This window comes from Haematobia irritans, chromosome 1 (genome assembly GCF_050003625.1).
Source record: "Haematobia irritans isolate KBUSLIRL chromosome 1, ASM5000362v1, whole genome shotgun sequence".
NCBI lineage: Eukaryota > Metazoa > Arthropoda > Insecta > Diptera > Muscidae > Haematobia > Haematobia irritans.
In genome coordinates, this window is record NC_134397.1 from 64,354,179 (window position 1) to 64,378,452 (window position 24,274).

The 24,274-nt window shown below is 34.7% G+C and overlaps 1 protein-coding gene across 8 annotated transcripts in view; it reads left to right on the forward strand.

Moving 5' to 3' along the window:
• The window catches only part of pyd (zonula occludens-like protein polychaetoid), a 487,007-nt gene that overhangs the window by 306,060 nt on the left and 156,673 nt on the right, over window positions 1–24,274 (forward strand). Inside the window, exon 1 of one of the 8 annotated variants that reach the window (XM_075290593.1) lies at window positions 619–1,459. The exons of the other annotated variants lie outside the window; for them this stretch is intronic. Within the exon in view, the coding sequence (XP_075146708.1) occupies window positions 704–1,459 (756 nt within the window). The 5' untranslated portion in view covers window positions 619–703. Of the gene's footprint in view, window positions 1–618; window positions 1,460–24,274 lie in introns of those variants that run through there. 8 annotated transcript variants of the gene reach the window in all.

Below are 24,274 nucleotides of genomic sequence, written 5' to 3' on the forward strand. Positions count from 1 at the left end.
TAGTTGCTGTTACCCACTTGTTCACTTTGCTGCTGCTGCTGGGTCATAGCGCAATGCTTTGAAGGGGGCGTCTCTAATTGGATTAAGAAGACATTTTTGTTAGAGAGGGTTGAGGTATGGAATTGATATGCTATGTTTTGATGTGCCCAACAACAAGTACGGGCGGGAAAATTGTGAAAATCAATCGCGATTGAATGGTTAAACGAAACACAACAACGAATTTTATTTTTTATTTTCTACGCAAAACAAACGAAAATAATTCAAATTAACCACAAACGAAATTAAATTTTAAAAATTGACAAAAAAGGAGAAAAAATCGATTTATTTATTGCAAAAACCAAAAATATACATTTATCCTAATATATAGGGTTGGTTATAAATAAATAAAAAATACAATAATAATAAAAATATGTGAGTGAAAAATTATTAACCAAATATTTGTTTAGCTAACAAAAGTGAAATCTTCCACTGTGAAACTCCCATAAAACAGCATCCTGCCTCTAAAAATACGGTACAACAACAACTCTGTATTATATGAAATTCCACCACTAGTGTTTATTCCAAAGAAAACATCCAAAACCTAAGCATACTTCTAGGCTGTATGGTAAAAAACTAAGCTACTACAACACCATCTCAATAAACTCACCACGGGTTAGTGTGTTCTCAAACCTCCAACAACTTCACCTGACACCATTCTCCTAAAATGAAAATAACAAAGTATACTTCAAGGCGCAGCAGTTTAAAGAAACGCAAAACTAACCTGCCCCGCAATTCAACTATGCATCCCGTTAATCCAAAAGCTCCTTTTTATCCGCTGCTTAAACATCGACCTACGGCTTTAATACGCAATGGCATTATCGGGGCTGGTGATGGGCCTGGAGCAAATGGCCTATATCAGATTGATGATCGTATTTACACCACTACCAAAATGTTTATACGCGATGGTTACATGTATCCACGACAAGCTGGCCAACCCATGGATCCACGTTATCCTTATGAGCTACACGAGTTTCCCGAAGAGACCGGTGCCACTGGTCTTCAATTGGTGACCACACCAAAAGTTCATATCTCTGGCGAGTATTTGAATCAACAAGGTAATGGTGATTATGTGGCCACACGCATGGCTGGCCATGGTCCCAATTCTTCGCTGACTCGTCGTGATGCTCGTAAGGCAGCGGCTGAGATTAATTTGGCCAATGAAGTTTATTGGTTACAAAAGCAACGTGTACGATCGCGTAGCAATAGTTTGGGTCAACGTGTTTTGAATTGTGCTGGTGGTGGTGTTCCGGCCAGTGTTGATAGTAATGAGGCAATGACAACAGCTTCAACAACGACACTGGATCGTAATTATATACGTAATGTGGATGATCTTCTGTTATCCCTACGGCAGCGAGATCAAATGCAGGCACCTCCTAGTGAAAGTGGTTATTCGACGGCATCAACACGACGCCGAAAAAAGGTAAGTATGCCGAAAATGAAATAATCCATTCCCATTCCAATTGTTTAGCAAATCAAATATCCTCCAAAAATCAAGTGCAAGTGCACACTGAAAAAAATGCCTAGTGAAACTAAAGCTAAATTTAACTTATTTTTATTGAAAAAAAAATTATTTGTTTGTAGTTAAATTTTATTATTTTTTTTCTAAAATTTCCACAGCCCAATGAAATTTTCCTTTTGTTAAGCATGTCTCAAAAATTTTATGAACTAAACGTTAGTATAAAGTTCAGTGATCGTACACATAAATTCAATATGAACTAACGCAAAAGAAAATTTTCCTAAAATTTCCCAAAAATAGTAAGAATGAACTTACAGCAGTATGGTTAAAATTACCATGATTTGGCGCCAATGATTTTCTTCTTTCGTTGTAGTTCATTTTTTCTTCTATGAGAGGGTGTTGTTGTTGTTGTAACAGTTTTTTTTTTAATGTAGTTTCATCCATTTTGTTCTATGCGATCTGGTAGTGAGACGGGTAGGCTTAGCTGGGCAAGCAAAAAGGTGACGAGTGTCATATGGCCCTTGATTACAGATGGGACACACGTCAGCTACGCTACTATCAATCACTGACAAGTATGAATTGAGGCGGCTGTACTTGTCTGATCGTAGTTGGGCCAAAACTACCCTGGTCTCTCCTCCGGTGCTACTTCAGTAATGCTGGTGACATTTCTGAGGGTTTCAAAGCTTCTCTAAGTGGTTCCACTGCAATGTGGAACGCCGTTCGGATTCGGCTATAGAAAGGAGGTCCCTTGTCATTGAGCTTAACATGGAATAGGGCAGCACTCAGTGATAAGAGAGAAGTTCACCAATGTGGTATCACAATGGACTGAATAGTCGAAGTGAGCCTGATACATCGGGCTGCCACCTAACCTAACCTAACCTATCCTCATGAATCCTGTTCAGACCTGTCTGGTATGCTGCCTGATCTAGAGGCTCTCTTTTGTAACGCTGGATCTCGGGTTCTAGAAGGTGAAGATCAACCCTTACATTCCTTGGTGGAGGTTGTCTATCCACAAGATGGTGATTCGGATGACAACTTCGATGGCAACCCAAGAGGTACTGCTTTGACAACATGTAATTGTGTCGACGCACTGGGATGATCTTGGTCTCCGAAAAAAGTAGATACAGGGGTGTACTGCGGAGACATCCTGTTGCGGTTCCAAAGGCGGCGTTCTGACAGGTCTGTATGTTATTCCACTGCGTATCGCTCGTTTGAGGTGTCCACACTGGTGCTGCATAGTTTACCACTGACCGGCCAATTTCCTTATATGTAGTTAACAAGGTTTCTTTGTCCGCATCCCAAGTGTTGGCGGCAAGCGACTTGAGGACCTTGTTTCTACCGCGGAGCTTATCACAAATTGCAGTGGCATGGGCGGACGACTTAAAAAGGCTGTCGAATGTGACCCCGAGAATCTTGGGGTAAATTGTTGTCGGAATTGTTTCGCCATCGACTCTGACATTCAACGGCCTGCGTACTTCCGCCGTCCATGTAGTGAATAGTGTGGCTGAGGATTTGGTGGGAGATATCCTCAAATTTCATGCAGTGAAATAACTGGTAAGATCAGGTGAGAGGGTGTAATTTAGTGAGTTGTAGTTAAGAATGCAACAGGGCATTAAATTTTCCTGGTTTTAACTACGCTTTGTTGTGAAAATCTCAAAATGTGGAATATAAATTAGCTCAATTTGAATAATGCGAGGAGAGGAGATGTAGACATACACAGAGACGAAAAATGAGTTTAACTGATCTAAACTTAAATTACGTTTAATCGTAAAATTACAATTTGGTTATCAAATTTTAAGAAAATTTCCCCACCCCAATGAAATTTTCTGCCACACACAAATTGATCCAATTAATTTTTTAATTGAAATGCCTTCAATCGCGAAAATGATAGCATCAATCACAGTTTTAGTTGGGCATTAAAAAATTGGGGATAAAAAATTAATTGATTCCATTAGCAAATTTCAATTAATTTTTTAATTGTTTCAATTAAAAATTTAATTGATGTCGATTGCAAAACTCAATTAATTTTTTTAATTAAAAATGAAACTATTTTTAATCACTATACTATATTTCAATCACTTTCTATAACAAGTTTTAATCACTTTTTAGTTAGACTAAAAATTGATTGTTTCAAATAAATTTTTAATTAAAAAAATCCATAATCCAAAAAATCCAATGATTTTTATCTTTACTCTTAGTACATTTTTTACTTATATGAGGAGTTATTTCGTAAATAGTGGTTAAATAGAATGCAAGATCATTATAATACACTTGTTTTCACAATGCATTTTGGAAATCTGAAAAACGTCCAATTTTCGCAGGAACAATTCATTTTTATCCATAACACAAAAATCGTGATCAAAAATTTTCTAAATATCTAGTCACAAATTTGATAAAAGCCATTCCTTTATAATATTCCATCTTAAAAAATCCGCCGCAAAGTATACATATATTTTAAAGGGAAATTCTGAGAATCACTAAACAGATTTACTGCATTCCAAATTGTTGCGCCCCTATAGTGACAAATATGGAAATTTTTTCATGTGATAATATATTGGGACACATTTTTTCTAACAATACGGACATTTCAAATTTTATGAGCCCGTTTTGTAATGTTGTCCCACTTCTTATATAATCCCTTTTTTCCACACGCTTTTTCTGTACACTTCAAACCCCGCCGCCTGAATGTATGCTTATGATATTGTGAAAATCTTCAAAAAAAACAGAAAAATTTATCATTTAAAATTAGCAATCATAACGTTTTCATTTCTACTAGATAATTTTCGATTATTTTTCTAGAAGGATAGATTTCATACTAAATTATCAGCATGAATATTGAGACTGTTTTTTTTATTTTCTCTTTTAAGCCCATTTGCATACCAAATAGTTTATTTGAAATTGTATTCAATCTTCTAGGATCTATGTTAGGATCTATGTTAGGTAATATGATTATGTCAAAATCAAATCAATTTCCAACTGCTTAGCTGTTTATTTTCTTTGTCCACGCTACGCAAATACGCACTAAGAGGGATTAGTTCAGATTTGCCCATTGAAAAAATATCCATGTCAAAGATTAATAGGTAGGTCAGTAACTCGCATATGTTAGGCCAAATATCAAACTTTTCAATTAAAAAAACATCACATAACCCTTACACTCAAAAAAGTGAACGCACCTGGAAAGAAAATGTGGCTTAATTTAAGAAATTTTTCACTAAACCTTATTTTTAACAACTTTATTGTATCTTAAGTAAATATTTTCACGACAAATTCAAGAACATTATTAGGAATAATTATTATTGTTTTTTTTTTTATTTTCAAAGAATACAATACAATCCATTACAATGACTTTATAATGGTGGCAACCTATGTAATTATCTTAAATTAATAATACTTATACACACTGGTTGTCTTGGCTGTTACAAATACTCATTCGCACTAAGGGCCATGTGAAATTATATGAAGTATATGTAACAGGTTGGCTGATAAGTCCCCGGTCTAACAAAGAAACGCACATTTTTTTGTCAAAATTCGTTTTTATACCCTCCACCATAGGATGGGGGGTATATTAACTTTGTCATTCCGTTTGCAACACATCGAAATATTGCTCTAAGACCCCATAAAGTATATATATTCTGGGTCGTGGTGAAATTCTGAGTCGATCTGAGCATGTCCGTCCGTCTGTTGAAATCACGCTAACTTCCGAACGAAACAAGCTATAGACTTGAAACTTGGCACAAGTACTTGTTATTGATGTATGTCGGATGGTATTGCAAATGGGCCATATCGGTCCACTTTTACGTATAGCCCCCATATAAACGGACCCCGAAATTTGGCTTGCGAGGCCTCTAAGAGAAGTAAATTTTATCCGATCCGGCTGAAATTTGGTACATGGTGTTAGTATATGGTCTCTAACAACCATGCAAAAATTGGTCCATATCGGTTAATAATTATATATAGACCCCATATAAACTTATCCCCCGATTTGGCTTTAAGAGCCTCTAAGAGAAACAATTTTCATCCGATTCGGCTGAAATTTGGTACATGGTGTTAGTATATGGTCTCTAATAACCATGCAAAAATTGGTTCACATCGGCCCATAATTATATATAGCCCCCATATAAACCGATCCCCCGATTTGGCTTGCGGAGCCTCTAAGAGAAGCAAATTTCATTCGATCCGGCTGAAACTTGGTACATGGTGTTAGTATATGGTCTCTAATAACCATGCAAAAATTGGTTCACATCGGTCCATAATTATATATAGCCCCCATATAAACCGATCCCCCGATTTGGCTTGAAGAGCCTCTAAGAGAAACAATTTTCATCCGATCCGGCTGAAATTTGGTACATGGTGTTAGTATATGGTCTCTAACAACAATGCAAAAATTGGTCTATATCGGTCCATAATTATATATAGCCCCCATATAAACCGATCACCAGATTTGACCTCCGGAGCCTCTTGGAAGACCAAAATTCATCTGATTCAGTTGAAATTTGGTACATGGTGTTAGTATATGGTCTCTAACAATAATGCAAAAATTGGTCGATATCGGTCCATAATTATATATAGGCCCCATAAAAACCGATCCCCAGATTTGACCTCCGGAGCACTTTGGAGGAGCAAAATTCTTCACATTCGGTTGAAATTTGGTACGTGATGTTAGTATAGGGTATCCAACAACCATGCAGGAATTGGTTCCTATCAGTCCATAATTATATATAGCTCCCATATAAACCGATCCCCAGATTTGACCTCCGGTGCCTTTTCGAGAAGCAAAATTCATCCGATCTGGTTGAAATTTGGTATGTGGTGGTAGTATATGATATTTAACAACCATGTGAGTTGAAATTTGTGGATGACAGTCTTTCGTAGAAGTTTCTACGCAATCCATGGTGGAGGGTACATAAGATTCGGCCTGGCCTTACGGCCGTATATACTTGTTATTATTCAACATAGTTCCCTTCAAGAGCGATACAACGATTATAACGACCTTCCAATTTTTTGATAGCATTTTGGTAGTACTCCTTCGGTTTTGCCTCAAAATAGGCCTCAGTTTCGGCGATCACCTCTTCGTTGCAGCCAAATGTTTTCCCTGCGAGCATCCTTTTGAGGTCTGAGAACGAGAAAAAGTCGCTGGGGGCCAGATCTGGAGAATACGGTGGGTGGGGAAGCAATTCGAAGCCCAATTCATGAATTTTTGCCATCGTTCTCAATGACTTGTGGCACGGTGCGTTGTCTTGGTGGAACAAAACTTTTTTCTTCTTCATATGGGGCCGTTTTGCCGCAATTTCGACCTTCAAACGCTCCAATAACGCCATATAATAGTCACTGTTGATGGTTTTTCCCTTCTCAAGATAATCCATAAAAAGTATTCCATGCGCATCCCAAAAAAAAGAGGCCATTACTTTGCCAGCGGACTTTTGAGTCTTTCCACGCTTCGGAGACGGTTCACCGGTCGCTGTCCAGTCAGCCGACTGTCGATTGGAGTCAGGAGTGTAGTGATGGAGCCATGTTTCATCCATTGTCACATATCGACGGAAAAACTCGGGGGTATTACGAGTTAACAGCTGCAAACACCGCTCAGAATCATCAACACGTTGTTTTTGGTCAAATGTGAGCTCGCGCGGTACCCATTTTGCACAGAGCTTCCGCATATCCAAATATTGATGAATGATATGACCAACACGTTCCTTTGACATCTTTGAGGCCTCTGCTATCTCGATCAACTTCATTTTACGGTCATTCAAAATCATTTTGTGGATTTTTCGGGCGTCCACTGCGTTCACCGTCCTCCGTGCTGATTTCATACCAATCAATTATTATTGATTTCCCTGGGACAGAGTCCAGAAACTCATTATCAAGCCAAGTTTTTGTTTCTGCCGTATTTTTTCCCTTCAGAAAACAGTATTTTATCAAAACACGAAATTCCTTTTTTTTCTATTTTTTCACAATAACAAAAGTTTCTTCACAAAAGACGCTCTATCTCAAAAAGTAATTGACTTACAGACGTCAAATTTTGACACGAATCATTTGAAGGTTGGTGCTATATAAAAATAGAATGCATTTAATACTAGCGACGCCATCTATGTGTCAGAGCGGGGACTTATCTGCCAACCTGTTATAGACAATTTTGTTCATATTGTGTGTGTGTAATTTCTGATAGTCAAAAATAGAATCTGACTGCACTCTTTGACCATTTAAAATCACATTTTGCAAACAAATATTTATGTATGTAAGAGGTAAAATCTTAAACAAATGTAAAACTTTTGGTATTGGTATTAAGTTCCTCCCCTTCGATGAGAGTTGTGCATTTCCCAAATCCATGTTTTTTTGATACTTTTTAAATTAATTTTAAAAAGTATAATGGCAAACAAATTGTAAATTGTCTTGATGAATTTTTGTGTAAACTTGACTATTCGAAATTTCTAATAAATTAGCCGTTGCCTGTATTTGCATCACTTTTTAAGGTGTGATCCGAATTCAATGTTTTGGATGTGAATTACAAAATTTTGTGATATTTTGCCAAATGAAAAATTTTTATATTTTTTATTAATTTTAATGCATTTTTTACACTTGTCTGGAACGTTGGACCTCAAAAATATTCAAAAGTTCGCAATTTTTCTAGAAAGAATTTTACATTTTTTATTCGAAAAATTTGACTAATTTATTTATTCTTGCTCTGTTTTTAATCTATTTCAAAAAAAGTTAAAATTACCAATTAAAATATGAAAAAATCAAGTTATAAAACAATAAGTTAAGAGGACTTCCTGTGTAGTTAAAATAAAGAGCATCTTTGGGATGACATTTTTGGAAGTACTTTTAAAGTGCCTGTATATGAAATTCCAATTTTTTTTATGTTGCTGTGATATTTATATTTTAAGGACAAGAAATCTTTGTCCTTATTTAAATTTTTTTCAATGTACTCTTATATATCAGTTCATAGTAAGATTTTCCCCATTTGTCTCATAAAATCATAGAAAAAAGTTGATAACGCATAGTTCTTAATCTTCTATAGGGTTTTACATTTGAAGAAGCTTACGAACTGTTAAAAAAAACTCATTTTCAACATAGAAAGATTTAAACGAAATCATGTATTTTCCAGATTTTCTGTGTCATTGCAACGCAAATAAATACGCATTAATAAGGATTAACTAAAAGAGAACAATTAAATATATTTACATGTCAGCGATTAACATATTCTTCACTTAGATTTGACGAAATACCATTTCCCTAAAAACAAATAAAATAAAAAACAATGTAGAGTAAATTTTCTAACAAACTGTTTCATTGTGCTGTCACTTAAACCAATTCCATGATAATATTCACTTGAGAATGAAATTGAATTATTTAAAATACAGACAAATTTACCGGACGAAAAAAAAACCTAAGCGATAAAGAACAAAAGCACTGAACCATCAGACAAACCAATTGAATTTTGCTGCAGACAATAATTTTTTTTTTTTAATTTCAACTACACACCTTTTAGTAATCATTCAGCTTTTTTACTGTCAATGAAAACCTCAAAAAGAATTCTACTTTTGGAATCACTCCTTTCCCATTAGCTCCTTTGTCTTTTAACTGAAACTGGAATTCGTGTCGTTGCTGTAACACCCGTAAACGGAAGTTGAGTCATAGGGGACAAAGACTCTAATGATGGAGGTAATCCATGGTACTCAAATCCAAAAAAAAAATACCATTCCTCCAATCTCTTTCCACTATGTCTTTTTCATTTGTGTTTATATCAGTCTACTCATCTATCCAGTCTGTCGTTTCGCAGGTGGATATTTATAGCCACTGTTCAGGAATTGCTTTAAAATCGCTGTTTTTTTTTTTTTGTTTGCTTATTTTTATTTTTATTTTTTTTTTGTTAACCCACCTCCCTCCTTTATGGATTTATCATTCTGGACATGAGTCATATGCGTTAATCTATAAAATTCAAATACTTTTTTCCACATGAAAATATGAAAAGTGTGCCAAAAATTAAAATAAACTGGTAAATATCTATATTCTGATTTTTCGCATCCCAGGAAGATCCCATGAAGAATAAGGAGAATAGCATATTTGTCAAGGACACAATAGGAGCTATTGGCAACACATTCTTCTTGATGCAGTACTGCAGAAATATCTACTGTCTCCCATACTTTTTGTATTTATTGTGCCACTCTTTTTATCATATTTAATACGAACACTTTTTGTTTTTGACCATAGTATTTTTAGTATATATTTAGTATATACCGCCTAAAAGTATGCAAAGAAAATTTTCTATTGTAGATAAACAGGATTAATCATGTGTATGTATAGTGAATTTTAAATAATGATTTTTAACTAAATAGAGATACAATTTTTGTTAGGTATAAATTCAAAAATGTTATTGCACAATTCTATAAAAAAAGAAACTGATACACGGAAAAATCCATGTATGCACTGAAAAAAAATATTTACGTGATATTAAAGATTACGCAACCTAAATTTTAGGATGCCAAAAATCAACAAAATTAAAGAAGAATTTTTCTGAAGTGTTATTTATATAGATCTTAGTCATACAAATTTTTTTTTCATGTAAAGATACAAATTTTTAACTCGGATCACTGCGGAGCAATGCGTAGCAAAATTCCCATTCATATTTTAAGGGGCAAAAAATCCTTGGCCTCATGACAACACATATTTTTTTCAGTGTATAAATTACATTTTTGGACATGGAAAAAATCATTACGTCAGCAAAATTCCCATTCATATTTTAAGGGCACGAAATCCTTGGTCTCATGACAATATTTTTTTGCAGTGTATAAATTAAACTGGACAAAATTTTTTAGTGCATACATAGTTTTTTTTTCTTTATGGAAAAATGTGCCACTCTTTTAACATGAGTGTTCCACCTTTTATGGCGAGTGACACTTTGTTTTTTTTACTTTATAGAAATTATCAACAGTAACGGAGTTTGAAAGCTCATCAAGCTTATTTTAAAAAAAGTAGTACTCCTAAACAAAAAATACTAATTAAATTCACTTAAATTAGTATAGAAATTACTCCTTTTAATAACATCATCCAAGGGTCACCGAACCAATAAATTTCAACACAACACTTCAACTACAATATTTAATGTTTATTTAATAATAAAGTTAAAAAATGATTAGTATGAAAATTAAATGAATTAATATATTGAATAGATTTTCCATGGTTGTTTGCGGTCGCACGACTTCTACTCAACTGACTCCTCTCTCTCAGAATTCGTCTTTGTTGTAGAGTTGCCTTTGGCAATTTAAATCTCAAATCCCACATTAGTTGTTTATATAAAATTGCGAAAATAATATTTTAGTAGCATATCTAAATCCAAACATTATCCTCCATTTCACTCATTAAATTAGACAATTCAAGAAGATGTCATTGAAATATTTGCATATTTTCAGGTGGTTCATTCTTCAACTTGAATCCAAATTTACCACTTTTTTCAGGCGGTGGTACTTTTATGTCACTTTTTAGTTGTGGCGCTAAATGCAATACTTTTTACATTTTTATGCCACCTTCTTGTCATATTGTGCCAATTTTTATTGATATTCAGTTATACTTTTTTTATTCCAAATCCCGTTAAGATTACGGAAATGATCGGTATCTTAGGTAGGTAGGTTAAGTGGTAGCCCGATTTATGAGGCTCACTTAGACTATTCAGTCCATTGTGATACCCTAATGTTTGCAGTGTGTTGGCGTGTGCCGCCTATAAGTATGCAAACAATTTTTCTATATCGCATAATCCGAATCAATCTCCTGATATCGCAATGGACAAAATAGTCTAAGTGAGCCTGAAAATAAATCGGGCTGCCACTTTAACCTAACAGGTTGGCTGATAAGTCCCCGGTCTAACAAAGAAAAACACATTTTTTGTCAAAATTCGTTTTTATTATTCAACATACTTCCCTTCAAGAGCGATACAACGATTATAACGACCTTCCAATTTGTTGATAGCATTTTGGTAGTACTCGTTCGGGTTTGCCTCAAAATAGGCCTCAGTTTCGGCAATCACTTCTTCATTGCAGCCAATTTTTTTCCCTGCGAGCATCCTTTTGAGGTCTGAGAACAAGAAAAAGTCGCTGGGGGCCAGTTCTGGAGAATTGGGTGGGGGGGGGGGGAGCAATTCGAAGCCCAATTCATGAATTTTTGTCATCGTTCTCAATGACTTGTGGAACGGTGCGTTGTCTTGGTGGAACAACACTTTTTTCTTCTTCATATGGGGCCGTTTTGCCGCGATTTCGACCTTCAAACGCTCCAATAACGTCATATAATAGTCACTGTTGATGGTTTTCCCCTTCTCAAGATAATCGATAAAAACTATTCCATGCGCTTCCCAAAAAACAGAGGCCATTACATTGCCAGCGGACTTTTGAGTCTTTCCACGCTTTCCACGAAAACACTAAAAACATATACAAAATGATTTTGAATGACCGTAAAATGAAGTTGATCGAGATAGCAGAGGCCTTAAAGATATCAAAGGAACTTGTTGGTCATATCATTCATCAATATTTGATTATGCGGAAGCTCTGTGCAAAATGGGTGCCGCGCGAGCTCACATTTGACCAAAAACAACAACGTGTTGATGATTCTGAGCGGTGTTTGCAGCTGTTAATTCATAATACACCCGAGTTTTTCCGTCGATATGTGACAATGGATGAAACATGGCTCCATCACTACACTCCTGAGTCCAATCGACAGTCGGCTGAGTGGACAGCGACCGGTGAACCGTCTCCGAAGCGTGGAAAGACTCAAAAGTCCGCTGACAAAGTAATGGCCTCTGTTTTTTGGGATGCGCATGGAATAATTTTTATCGATTATCTTGAGAAGAGAAAAACCATCAACAGTGACTATTATATGACGTTATTGGAGCATTTGAAGGTCGAAATCGCGGCAAAACGGCCCCATATGAAGAAGAAAAAAAGTGTTGTTCCACCAAGACAACGCACCGTGCCACAAGTCATTGAGAACGATGGCAAAATTTCATGAATTGGGCTGCAAATTGCTTCCCCACCCACCGTATTCTCCAGATTTGGCCCCCAGCGACTTTTTTGGCTGCAATGAAGAGGTGATCGCCGAAACTGAGGCCTATTTTGAGGCAAAACCGAAGGAGTACTACCAAAATGATATCAAAAAATTAGAAGGTCGTTATAAGCGTTGTATCGCTCTTGAAGGGAACTATGTTGAATAATAAAAACGAATTTTGCCAAAAAAAATGTGTTTCTATACCCTGCACCACACTGCGGAACAGGGTATTATAAGTTAGTGCATATGTTTGCAACACCCAGAAGGAGACGAGATAGACACATGGTGTCTTTGGCAAAAATGCTCAGTGTGGGCTGCTGAGTCGATATAGCCATGTCCGTCTGTCCGTAAACACATTTTTGTAATCAAAGTCTAGGTCGCAGTTTTAGTCCAATCGACTTCAAATTTGGCACAAGTATGAGTCTTGGCTCAGAATAGATCCCTATTGATTTTGGAAAAAAATCGGTTCCGATTTAGATATAGCTCCCATATATATTTCGCCCGATATGGACTTATATGGCCCCAGAAGCCAGAGTTTTACCCTAATTTGCTTAAAGTCAAGTGTGCCAAATTTTATTGAAATCGGTTCTGGTTTAGATATAGCTCCCATATATATCTTTCGCCCGATATGGACTAATACGGACCCAGAAGCTAGAGTTTTACCCATATTTGGTTGAAATTTTGCATTAGGAGTACAATTAGTAGTGTAGTCAAGTATGCCAAATTTTATTGAAATCGGTTCAGATTTAGATATAGCTCCCATATATATCGTTCGCCCGATTTATACTCCTATGACCACAGTGGCCAATCTTTTACTCCGATTTAATTGAAATTTTGTACAGGGAGTAGAATTAGCATTGTAGCTATGCGTGCCAAATTTGGTTGAAATCGGTTCAGATTTAGATATAGCTCTCATATATAGCTTTCGGCCGATTTACACTCATATGACCACAGAGGCCAATTTTTTGCTCCGATTTAGTTGAAATTTTGCACAGGGAGTAGAATTAGCATTGTACCAAATTTGCCAAATTTGGTTGAAATCGGTCCAGATTTAGATATAGCTGTTTTTCTGATTTCGACAAAAATGGTAAAAAGACCAACATTTTCCTTGTTATATCGCCACTGCTTAGTCGAAAAGTTGTAGAAATGACTCTAATTTTCCTAACCTTCTAATACATATATATCCAGCGATAAATCATAAATAAAATTTTGCGAAGTTTCCTTAAACTTGCTTCAGATTTAAATGTTTCCCATATTTTTTTACTAACATTGTGATCCACCCTAGTGCATTAGCCGACTTAAAATTTGAGTCTATAGATTTTGTAGAAGTCTATCAAATTCTGTCCAGATCGAGAGATATTTAAATGTATGTATTTGGGACAAACCTTTATATATAGCCCCCAACACGTTTAACGGATGTGATATGGTATCGAAAATTTAGGTCTACAAAGTGGTGCAGGCTATAATATAGTCGGCCCCGTCCGACTATAGACTTTCCTTACTTGTTCTTTGTTAGACCGGGGACTTATCACCCAACCTGTTAGTAGTGGTTGCATGTACACGTAAGAAAGTAACACATGATTCTTCAAGGAAATTTTAATCAAAAAAGTATATTTTTGCTTTAAGCGATAGAGCAATTTATTAAATAATAATTTTGTGGTCTAATTGTAAATTCATTCATTAGAATAAATCCCTTTGATTTTAGAGATTCATTTGAAAGAAACCTTTCATTCATTCATTTGAAAGATTTGAAAAAAGGTTTTATTTGATTTGAAAAGGGTTCCATTTGACTTGAAAAAAGTTTCATTTGAAGTGAAAATCCTATATAGAGCTCGAAGGTTGAAAATATTCACTGAAGTCGAGTGTTATTATTTAACTTTACATATCTCAAAACTATCTTCTATGTGTAGAGTACCACACGTATCATTGCAAATTTATCTCTTGGAACATATGCAATTTTTTAAATGGTTTTTTACACATTACATTTTACAATCCTTCTCTCTGTGTTGTTTAAGGTTATCGCAACCTTTCAACATTTTAATATTTTGGAGACGTAATCTTGGTGTTTTCCCTCACACACACAAAAAAAAAGAAAGTGTTTCGCCGAGATTGCTTTACTGCAATGCTGTGCACAATTTGCAAGATAGTCACGTGCCACAATTGTGTAGTCTGCCTGCCCCTCTGTCATTGTAGTTGCTTGGCAAGTATGTCCGTCCGTCTATCCGTCTAGTTTGGTTTGATTTGGATTGGATTGGCTTGGCAAGACGCTTTTTTTTTGCTGAAAGTTATGGTAAGATTTTCCTCTTTAGCATTATTGATTCACTTTATGCCGTTTGTTTTGGCAACAATCTTGGATAAATATATTGTTGACACCAAAGTTTGTATGCATTTCTTATATATTTTTAATTCCTGGCACGATAACTTTCGGGAATTTCGCCCTATCAAAGTTTTTAAATACAGGGGTGGGGGGGTTGAACTGGAAGCCAAAACAAACAAACATGAAAGTTTGAATGGAATTGAAAGCAACTTATATTCATTTTAATGTGATAATTGACATTTTGTCTAAGGTTAAACGTGATATTTGTGATTATTCATTTGTGTTTAAATCATGAGCATTGAATTGATTCGATAAAGTGTTTTTTGGGATGTTAATGTAGGTTGTAATTTTCAACGTAAGCTATGATTCAACAAACATAAAAGTGAATAGTTGTAATTTTGTTTCACTTTTCATTTTATAATCATTTACAGAGGCACTGAAGGGCAATGTATGCAATTTCGATGAAATCCGAAAGTTATGTACGTATATAAAATTGTTCCGAAAATTAAGGTAAAATTTCTGAGGTTGATGTTGTTGAAATTTCAAGATTGAAAATTTCAGAAATTTTGAATTTTTCTGGATTTCTCAAAACTTCTATATCTCAAGTAGAAGGAAGGAAAGTCTAAAGTCGGGCGGGCCCGACTATAACATATTATACCCTGCACCACTTTGTAGATCTAAATTTTCGATACCATATCACATCTTTCAAATGTGTTGGGGGCTATAAATAAAGGTTTGTCCCAAATACTACATTTAAATATCACTCGATCTGGACAGAATTTGATAGACTTCTACAAAATCTATAGACTCAAAATTTAAGTCGGCTAATGCACTACACACAAACAATTTTTTTCTGATTCAATCACGAAATTAATTGATCCAATTAATTTTTTAATTGAAATGTCTTCAATCACAGAAATGATAATATCAATTAAAAAATTAATTAACAGTCAATTAAAAAATTAATTGATCCAATTAAAAAATTAATTGATACTATTAATTTGTGTGATTGATTTTTGTTTCAATTAAAAAAATTGTTGAATCAATTAAATTTTTAATTGAATATTTCCTAAAACTCAATTAAGATTTTAATTGGAAAAATTGTCGTGAAAGTTTTTCAACTAAATCGGAGTTAAACATTGGCCTCTGTGGTCATATGAGTGTAAATCGGTCGAAAGTTATATATGGGAGCTATATCTAAATTTGAACCGATTTCAACCAAATTTGGCACGCATAGCTACAATGCTAATTCTACTCTCTGTGCAAAATTTCAAATAAATCGTAGTAAAAGATTGGCCACTGTGGTCATATGAGTGTAAATCGGGCGAACGATATATATGGGAGCTATATCTAAATCTGAACCGATTTCAATAAAATTTGGCAAACTTGACTACACTACTAATTTTATTCCTAGTGCAAAATGTCAACCAAATTGGGGTAAAACTCTGGCTTCTGGGACTGTAATATTCCATATCGGGCGAAATATATATATATGGGAGCTATATCTAAATCTGAACCGATTTCTTCCAAAATCAAAAGAGTTCTATTCTGAGCCAAAATACATACTTGTGCCAGAGTTGAAGTCGATTGGACTAAAACTGCGACCTAAACTTTGATTACAAAAATGTGGTCACGGACAGACGGACATGGCTATATCGACTCAGGAGCCCACCCTGAGCATTTTTGCCAAAGATACCATGTGTCTATCTCGTCTGCTTCTGGGTGTTGCAAACAGATGCACTAAATTATAATACCCTGTTCCACAGTGTGACGCAGGGTATAAAAACGACTCAATATATTTGCGAAGTTCTTTATTTTTATACCCACCACCATAGAATGGTGACGGGGGTATAATAAGTTTGTCATTCCGTTTGTAACACATCGAAATATCGATTTGCGACTCTATAATGTATATGTATATGTTCTTGATCAGGGAGAAATTCTAAGACGATATAACCTGTCCGTCTGTCTGTCTGTTGTAATCATATAAACTGACCTCCCGATTTGGGGTCTTGGGCTTATAGAACCCGTAGTTTTTATCCAATTTGTCTGAAATAGGAAGTCTAGAGGTATTTTAGGACCATAAAGAGGTGTGCCGAAAATTGTGAATATCGGTCCATGTTTTAGTATAACCCCCATAAGAACGATCTCCCGATTTAACTCCTTGGGTTTCTAGAAACCGTAGTTTTTATCCGATTTGCCTGAAATTGTAAATATTCTGGTATTTTAGGCTCACACACGCAAAGAAAAAAAACGTTTGGAAAACGTGTACCGAAAACGTTTTTCTTTTGTTAGAGTTTTTTGAATTGCTTCGAAAATTTTAAACTTTTATCACCAAAAAAATTCGTTTGTTACAAAATTTTTATTTTTTCAATTAAAAAAGTTATTTGTGAAACAACAACAGAGTCCATTTCGTTTATATCAAACACTGTTCTTTTCTGACTTTTGGTCTTTAATAAAACACATTTTACAGTTCAAAATATAATATAGTACAATGTAATGTTGAACATTTTTTTCGGAATCTTCCGAACATATGTAGAATGTATGTAAAAAAAAAAAAAAAAAAAAAAAACTTTGGTCGAAGCAGGGATCGAACCCACGACCCTTGGCATGAGAGTCAGACGTAGCAACCACTGCTCCACGGTGCCAAACTAAATGTTTGTTTCTGTTAAATAAACTTTGTTTATTCGGTTCGTGGGCGCCGCAAGCTATGCTATATAAATATAACTTATATGGATATTTATCTATTGATGACCATAACAGGTACATAGCTCAGTGGTTAGTGCGTTGGCTTACAAAGTGCATGGTCCGCGGTTCGATTCTCCGTCCAGGCGAAAGGTAAAAAAATTTTAAAAATTTATAAAATCGTATAATTTCTTCTACATTGTTTGTATTACAGAGAAAGGTGCTAAGAACTAAAAATCTTCGTGGAAGTGAGAAAGATGTGAGGGAAAATGCAATTAGCCAGAAAAAAATTTTTTTTGAGTTAGTCTTTATGAAATTGTTTTTACATCCTGGAAAAGAATAAACGTTTATCACAAAAAGTATATACTTTTCTTCCAAATACACTTCCTTACAGCGAAAAGCAAATGAGAAACGAACCTTGTTTGTCTAAAATTTCGTTTGGGAGGAAAGAATTATTTTTTTGCGTGCAAAAACGTGTATCGTATTATCGTGTATCGGATCCATTTGGTAATGCCTCCATATAGACCTATTTCACTTCTTGAGGGTATAGAAGGCGCACTGAAAGTTACTTGAAACTCAATGTAAAATTTCCAGATTTTACTTCTCGGGTGAAAATCTACAGATTTAAGATTTCAAATCAAGACGTTATTTTATAATTTTCTTTCACGATTACAAGAGATGTTAATGATCTAAAACTCAAATCGTTCTTATAAATCCAGAATCTGATAGTCTTCATAGGTAAAATCTTTAAATTTATCTACGTGAAGTGTACTGGTTGAACTGCTCTGCTTGATCTGTCCTCAAACCCCCCCCCCCCTTCCCCCCTGAAATTTCAAAGGATTCATGGTTGTGGGTATTTAAGATTCGGCCCGGCCCGGCCCGGCCGAACTTACTGCTGTATATACTTGTTTTTATTAAAGTGTTCCATAGTGTAATTTGCTAATGCATAACGCATTTCCATCTATGTTAGATTAATGGGTGTGTTGCCAAGCTTGCCTTGCTCTCAGTTTTTTTTTTTGATAACTTTCCCAAATATTGTGACAGACATATAATCATCTATCATGGCTAAGCTGATGCTGAGAAGTTCTATGAAATTTTGGGTTTAGCTTAAATGCTAGCTAGCACATTGGAAATTCAAAACTTGCATAATTTAAATATGTTTTTTTTTCTCGAAATTTTAAGGTTGGGTTGTTGGAATACTTTAGAGATTCATAGTTATTTTCATTATTGAATTTTATAATCTTGCAAGGGTGTGTTGAACACGGATAACAGAGTTTTTAGGAATTAAGGAACTATGGCCTCTATTAACCGAGGAAGTTAGGTAATTTAGCTGTATGGTCTTGCAAATAAATTGAGACTAACAACCCAGCGAAAAACGAGCAACTTTTTATTGCGAAGTAGAAACAATTATTAACCATATTTATTTCATGTTTTCACTTGTTAAAGAAAATTTCGTATTTGGAAGAAGGAAACTCTAAACTATTTTGTGGGAAATATGAATTTATAAAAATCTTTATGATTCATTTTCATATAATTTTTTTCTATTTTTTTTTTTTTTTTGAACATTTAACAGATAAAAATTTTAAACAAAAGGAAACTTTCTCATATTGAAGAAAGTTTAACTAAAACATAATGAATTAAATAAAGTTATATTGACTTTAGTGCCCTGGTGAGTTCACTGTTTTTATACTCGCCACCATAGAATGGTGATGAGTGTATAACAATTCCCAGTAAAAAAATTTGGAAGTTGTTCTAAAGGCACAACTTTAAAAGCACTTCCAAAAATTTCCTTTCCGTTTCCGTCCTTTATTTTAACAACTAGAGGTCTGCACAATTGCATTTGTAAATGCAGGGTACACGTGTACTTGCTAAATGAGTACATCTATTTGATAGAGTCGCAAAACAATTGGTACACATTTTAATGAACACCAAAAGCCACGAGTAACTTCTTGTTGCTACTCTGACGTCGTCACTACCAACAAACACATATTCCTCTTTCTCTCTTATTGAAGTGTACTCAAAGTGATCACGTCGAGTATGTTGCGAGAACAAATCTTCATAGAGTACTCCATGTACCATGTGCAGTTTCAGAAATACAAGAAAACAGTTAATCTCCATAATATATGTTTTCGGATTGATATAAAGAACGGCAAACGTTAAGGTAAGCGTATGACATACATAAATATATGAAATATGTGATATACATACATATCTACACGCTCACAAAAAATCGCTTCTGTAACATATACTCCCAAACATATTTTGCTTCAAGCATATATATTTTTGGGTATTGCCCAAACATTTATATGTTTGATCTCTTCCAATATATAATATGTTTGAAAGCATATTGGTCTAAACAATATATGTTTGGGTAGTCTAAGTTCCAAACATTTTGTATTTTTGCATCCAAATTCAATAATGTTGTCTTCCAAAAAACAATGTGTTATTATGTGAACATATAATATGTTTGGAAGCATTTTGCACCCAAAAATATTATATGCTTAAAAAAAAATTCTCCCAAACAATATTGTGCTCAAAATTTTATTTATTTATTTATATATTTACAATCATAATGAATTATGAAAATAAACAGGTAATATAGGTGCTAACAACATAGGTTTTCGGCCTGAATGCTCAAAATTTTGTTTCTGCCCAATTGTATATTCCCCCACATCTTTCTCACTTCCACGAGATTTTTTAGTTCTTAGCACCTTTTTCTGTAATACAAACATTGTAGAAGAAATTATTCAATTGTATGATTTTTTTTACTTTAATTTTACCTTTTGCCGGACGGGGATTCGAACAGCGGACCACACAGTTTGTAAGGATCAAAGAAATAGCTGATCAATTGCCCAAGGAAAAATAAAATGTTAATTTTGTAATAACAAGCAACAACCACCAACTTAATTCAATATCGCTCCCTGTTAAATAGCGCTCCAAGCTACTAAACACATATATGTTTATAGGCTATTTCTAAATTAATATATGTTTGCATCCAAGCATATTATATTTACAAACATTTTATGTCCCAAACATAATATGTTCTAACATATTAACATATATGTCCCAAACATGTTATGCTAGTTTATGAACATTATATGCTTGCACTCAAAAATATTGTGTTTGTGTTCCAAACATATAATGTTTATAGCCAAACATATGAAAAACAGTCTTTTTCATCCGTGTATGATTAATAATAATGGAAAGTTTTGCTTCGCACATAACTGAGCAATACTTGTGGTACCACGTGAAGTGAAGAGAATCCATGTTGTACTTTTTCTCAAGTACTTACATTTTTATTGTTCCTTTTTTTCGGAACACATATTGTTTCGGATAAGTACTTGGTGGTATTTGACAAGCAAGTGTTCTCTTCACTTCACTACTTGCGCTCTGAGAGAAAGACAGTGTATGTACTATATTCGACAGCGAATTGCATACATGTAGTGAAAAGTTATTCGATGCAGACCTCTATTAACAACCCAGAAAGTCATTTTGATTCATTTTTTCATAATTCACTTTTTTCATATTTTTATACCCTAAACCACATAGTGGTCAGGGTATAATAAGTTTGATCGGCCAAAAAATGTACCTACCAGAAATATTGATTTTAGACCCCATAAAATATATACCGATCGACTCAGAATCGCCTCCTGAATCGATCTAGCGCTTGGTGTCCGTCCGTCTGTCTGTCCGTCTGTCCATGTATTTGTTGTTCACATGATTCCGGTCGCAATTATTAACCGATTTTGATGAAATTTGGTACAGGGAGCTTTTTGTGCACAAGGACAGACGCTATTGAATTTGGAAGAAATCGGATCAAATTTAGATATAGCTCCCATATATATGTATCGCCCGATTTCGACAAAAAGGGTCACGTTGCGCGTTTTTCAAACGGATCGCCACCAAATTTGGCAAAAGGTAATCTTTTCCATCGCCCTTCAAGTCTGCAAAATTTCATCCAAATCGGTTCAGATTTAGATATAGCTCTCATATATATGTATCGCCCGATTTTCCCAAATTTGGCCACAAAACCTTTATTTATCAACCGATCTTACTCAAAGTTGGCTAAATATAATCTTCTATTGCACTAACTATATGCGCAAAAAATCATCGAAATCGGTTCAGATTTAGCTATAGCTCCCATATATATGTACCGCCCGATTTTTCTAAATTTGGCCATAAAACCCTTATTTATCAACCGATATTACCCAAATTTGGCTGAATGTAGTCTTCTATAGCACTAACTATATGTGCAAAAAATCATCGAAATCGGTTCAGATTTAGATATAGCTCCCATATATATGTATAGCCCGATTTTCCCAAATTTGGCCATAGAACCCTTATTTATTAACCGATCTTACTAAAAGTTGGCTAGATCCAGTCCTCTATAGTACTTACTATATGTGCAAAATTTCATCGAAATCGGTTCAGATGTAGATATAGCTCCCATATATGTATCACCCGATTTTGAAAAATTCGCCCCTAATAACCTTATGTTTGACCATACAGGCCTCATTTCTTAGCTGATCTTACTCAAATCTTGCACAAGGTAGCCTTTTGTGGTATTTATCAAACCCGCAAAATATTATGCAAATTGGTTCAGATTTAGATATAGCTTCCATATATATGCATCGCTCGATTTTCCCAAATTTGGCCATAGTACTCTTATTTATTAACCAATGTTACTCAAATTTCAAATTTTGATATACTAGCCGATAGTACTTATAAGTACTTTTAGCTCTTACATAAGAATATTGCTCGATTTTTACAAATTTGTATTTATTACCCACACTAATTGGGCGATTTTCTCTTTTTTAATAATGGGTTCAATATTAGTGGCATACTAACCCCGTAGTTACAATATCAACACAGCCAGTGTTGCTAGAAGTAGGGGAAATTCCCTATATGTAGGGTTTTTCTAATATTTAGAGTCTTGTAGGCCACAATGTAGGACATTTTCACTCAACACAATTTGTAATAATTTTTACATTTTGGTGGCTCTAGAGGAGGAAATTAGAAGCCGGCAAGGCTTCTAATTTAAACTTTATTCCTGTAGAAAATTTTGTCAACATTTTATTTCTATAGAACATTTTGTCAAAATTGTATTTCTATAGAAATTTTTTTCAAAATATTATTTCTATAAAAAATTTTCTCAAAATTTTATTTCTGTGGAATTTTTTCTCAAAATTTTATTTCTATAGAATTTATTGTCAAAATTTTATTTCTATAGAAAAATTTCTCACAAAAATTTATTTATAGAAACTTTTTCCAAAATTTTATTTTTATAGAGATATAACAAAAAAGATTACTAATTTGGGTAGAATTCTACCAACTGTGGCAACCGTGGTGGTAATACAAATTTATATTCTCAGTTATATACGTTGCATATTCATGTTTTAAGATAATAAAGTACTTAGAACCATTTTTGTTTTGTAAAATTTTTTAAATTTAACGAAAAATATAGTATGGAAAATTGTTTGGGAATGTATGGGAAAGTAGGGAACTTTTTTTGTCCTTGTAGGGTAAACCGAACATTTTCCCTGGCAACATTGACTATGAGCTATAGTCAGATTGACACAAAGCAACCATAGACATGTACCCCTTAATTTTCTTAAATATGCAACTGCGGTTTATCTCCCAGACCTATATGTTACCCCACAAATGCTTATGATTACTAATTCTGTAATGGTGGTTTAGGGTATGATATAGTCGGCCCCGCCCGACTTTCTACTTTACTTACTTGTTTTATTGTTAATTTGAAATTTTTAATTTCACATACGTTAAAACCGGAGTGAGGTTAGGTTAGGTTAGGTGGCAGCCCTGAGTTCTGCCCGATTCCGTGTTAAGCTCAATGACAAGGGCCGAGTCCGAACGGCGTTCCACTTTGCAGTGAAACCACTTAGAGAAGCTTTGAAACCCTCAGAAATGTCACCAGCATTACTGAGGTGGGATAATCCATCGCTGAAAAAATGTTTGGTGTTCGGTCGAAGCAGGAATCGAACCCACGACCTTGTGTATGCAAGGCGGGCATGCTAACCATTGCACCACGGTGGCTCCCGTGGAGCTACAGGCAGCCAGATAGACGGACATGGTTATATCTTCTTATAATTTCTCCCTGATCAAGAATATATTTACTTTATATAGTCGGAAATCGATATTTCGACGGAATGACAAACTTATTATACCCCCGTCACAATTCTATGGTTGTGGGTATAACAAAATAAATTTTTAGCAATTGGACTCAATAGACGGTTTTTGTTAAGCAAATAAAACATACTCCCAAGTGGTCAACAAGTACTCGGTTTTGCTCCTCACTGTATACTGGCAATAGATCCTCTTTCGCACTTAGCGTGAGGCTATGCAAAAAGGTTTAACACATTTCTTTGAAGTTCATCTACTTCCAATTCATAGCCAAGTAAAAGCTTTATAAGTCTTCAAAGAATGTGTGATTCAATAATCATAATAATACAATGTAATTCTATAAAAATGTTTAAAATTCCTGCAGGTTTCCTGACTTGATTTTTAAACAAACTCTTTTTATCATTGTATGCCACAATCTTTTGTCCCAACATTCTTCTCATTCGTCTTCATTTGTTATATTGTATTCAGACGACAACAATAAGAAAACGTCGTGTGAGTGTTGATCAAGCCGGCTTATGTTTGAATTGCAATGCGTTACTCATATTGCGAAACGGAAAAAAAAAATAATAAATTCCTTTTATTTTTTCACAAATACATTGTAAAAGAAA